Raw genomic sequence first — 1,781 nt, 5'->3', positions numbered from 1 at the left:
GGCTGTAGATGGGGCGGACTTGGTCAGAGATGGAAGTGTGGGACGAATAAAAGGTTTGGATTTAATCTAGTGTGGAGAAGAGTTTTTTTCCTGAGCGCACCGGGCTGAGGGCGACTCGCTGCGTAAAGACTAAAAATAAATTAATTAATGAATTAATCCGTGCGTAAAAGTGACCAAAGAGTTCGATTTGAGCTGAAGCTGCAGCCACTTTTTTGGTCTATACTCCAGACAAACGTTTTTCTATAGTCTCTTAAAACTGAAATGATAATATATTGACAAATCGGGTAGTTCATCAGTGCAAAAAAACTGCGTTTTTTTCTGGAGATCTGGTTAATAATTATTGATTCTATTGTGTCTTGAATTGGTTTTGTTCATTTTTACTTGCAACTGATCAGTCCAACAGGTTGTAAATCAACATGTGTTCGCCTAAAGGCTTGGCTTCTCCCTCTTTAATACAAACTGTTGACAAAAGGGGGTAAAAAAATAGTCAAAAATGACATTTTTTTTTACCCAAAATAAACCACTGGGCCTATTGGTGTCCCTGAATAATTCATCGCTCATTGCGGGTCCAGAATGTCTTCTCTCCCTCTTTTGTCAGCACAGTCCCTCTCCCTTCTTTTCTCTCCTCATTTTGAAAAGCTCTGGCACTTCTTTTTTTTTGTACACCACTGAGCCACTCACTGCACTTTGGCTTTTGTGCGCGTCAGACTGAGGTGCGAGTTTCAATGGACTCTCCGCGCTTTGTTCCCTGAAGTCCATCCTCAAGTATCCGATTAAGTGAAGAAGACGAAAAAAAAAAGGTTTCTCAACCTTGAAAAGTTAGACAAATGTTTGTTTGTTCTGTTCGTTGGTTGTTTGGCTGTATTTATTTATTTATTGAAAACTAAACTGTTAAAAAACATATTTTAACGTTTGATAGTTTTATGCGTAAAAGTAAATGTAGTTTAAAATACAATAATAAAATATAATAATGATATGTTTACGTTGGATAAACTGGTGGACAAAACTTTCAAACCTTTCATCAAAAGTATGCACACAAAAAAAACATAGCTGAAGAAAAGCAGATGCAGACATTCAGGGAAAAACATTATTATTTATAATAATAATAATAATAATAATAATAATGCCATTTAAAATCTCATCTGCACACTGGAGTTAAACTCACATCTGTCTCCCAGGATGCCATCGATGCTGTGTTTTGTCCGAGGTTCGTTTTCGTCCATCGTCCTCCTCTCCACCTCTTCTTCTTCCTCCTCTTCCTCACCGACTCCGCCGAACTTGGAGCGCATCACGCGGCTGATGGCGCTCACTTGGAGGAAGAAAAAAAAGGACAAGTTGGGAAAACTTTGAAAACTGCAGGCCTATCAGTCAATGACGCACGCTCATAAAACATTCAAACAAATACATATTTTTGGATTCATATTTTTACTGAATTCACCTGAAGGKACGGTGTTTCTGTCGCAGATGCCGTCTTTAAGCAGTTTGTCCCTGATTTCCCAGCTGAACATGCCCGGGTTTTCTCTCTTGTACTCCTCGATTTTCTTGTCCACTTCTGGAGAGGCGGTTTGCTTCAAGGACACAAAAGGGGGGAAAATCACCCTATATAATAATATTTATTGCTTTGTGCGTTGAGTTTAGCCAATATTTGAAATTGTCACGCAACTTTCTTTTTTCCTGGGAGCGGTGCTTCCCACAGAAACTGTTGCTTGATCTTGGGGGAAAAAGCGTAAAGTTTGGAAGTTTTTGGATTTGTTGCTTCATTTCTACCATATATATATATA

At 38.7% G+C, this 1,781-nt stretch overlaps 1 protein-coding gene across 1 annotated transcript in view; it reads right to left on the bottom strand.

Annotated features, from left to right (window-relative positions):
- Positions 1 to 1,781, bottom strand: part of pax3a (paired box 3a) — a 19,862-nt gene that overhangs the window by 16,837 nt on the left and 1,244 nt on the right. The window contains exons 3-4 of the mRNA XM_014023258.1: positions 1,439 to 1,568; positions 1,166 to 1,309 (exon numbers count right to left, since the gene is read on the bottom strand). Of these exons, the coding sequence (XP_013878712.1) occupies positions 1,166 to 1,309; positions 1,439 to 1,568 (274 nt within the window). The remainder of the gene's footprint in view (positions 1 to 1,165; positions 1,310 to 1,438; positions 1,569 to 1,781) is intronic.

This window comes from Austrofundulus limnaeus, unplaced genomic scaffold (assembly GCF_001266775.1).
Source record: "Austrofundulus limnaeus strain Quisiro unplaced genomic scaffold, Austrofundulus_limnaeus-1.0 Scaffold361, whole genome shotgun sequence".
Classification (NCBI taxonomy): Eukaryota; Metazoa; Chordata; class Actinopteri; order Cyprinodontiformes; family Rivulidae; genus Austrofundulus; species Austrofundulus limnaeus.
This window is presented reverse-complemented; position numbering and strand designations above follow the sequence as displayed.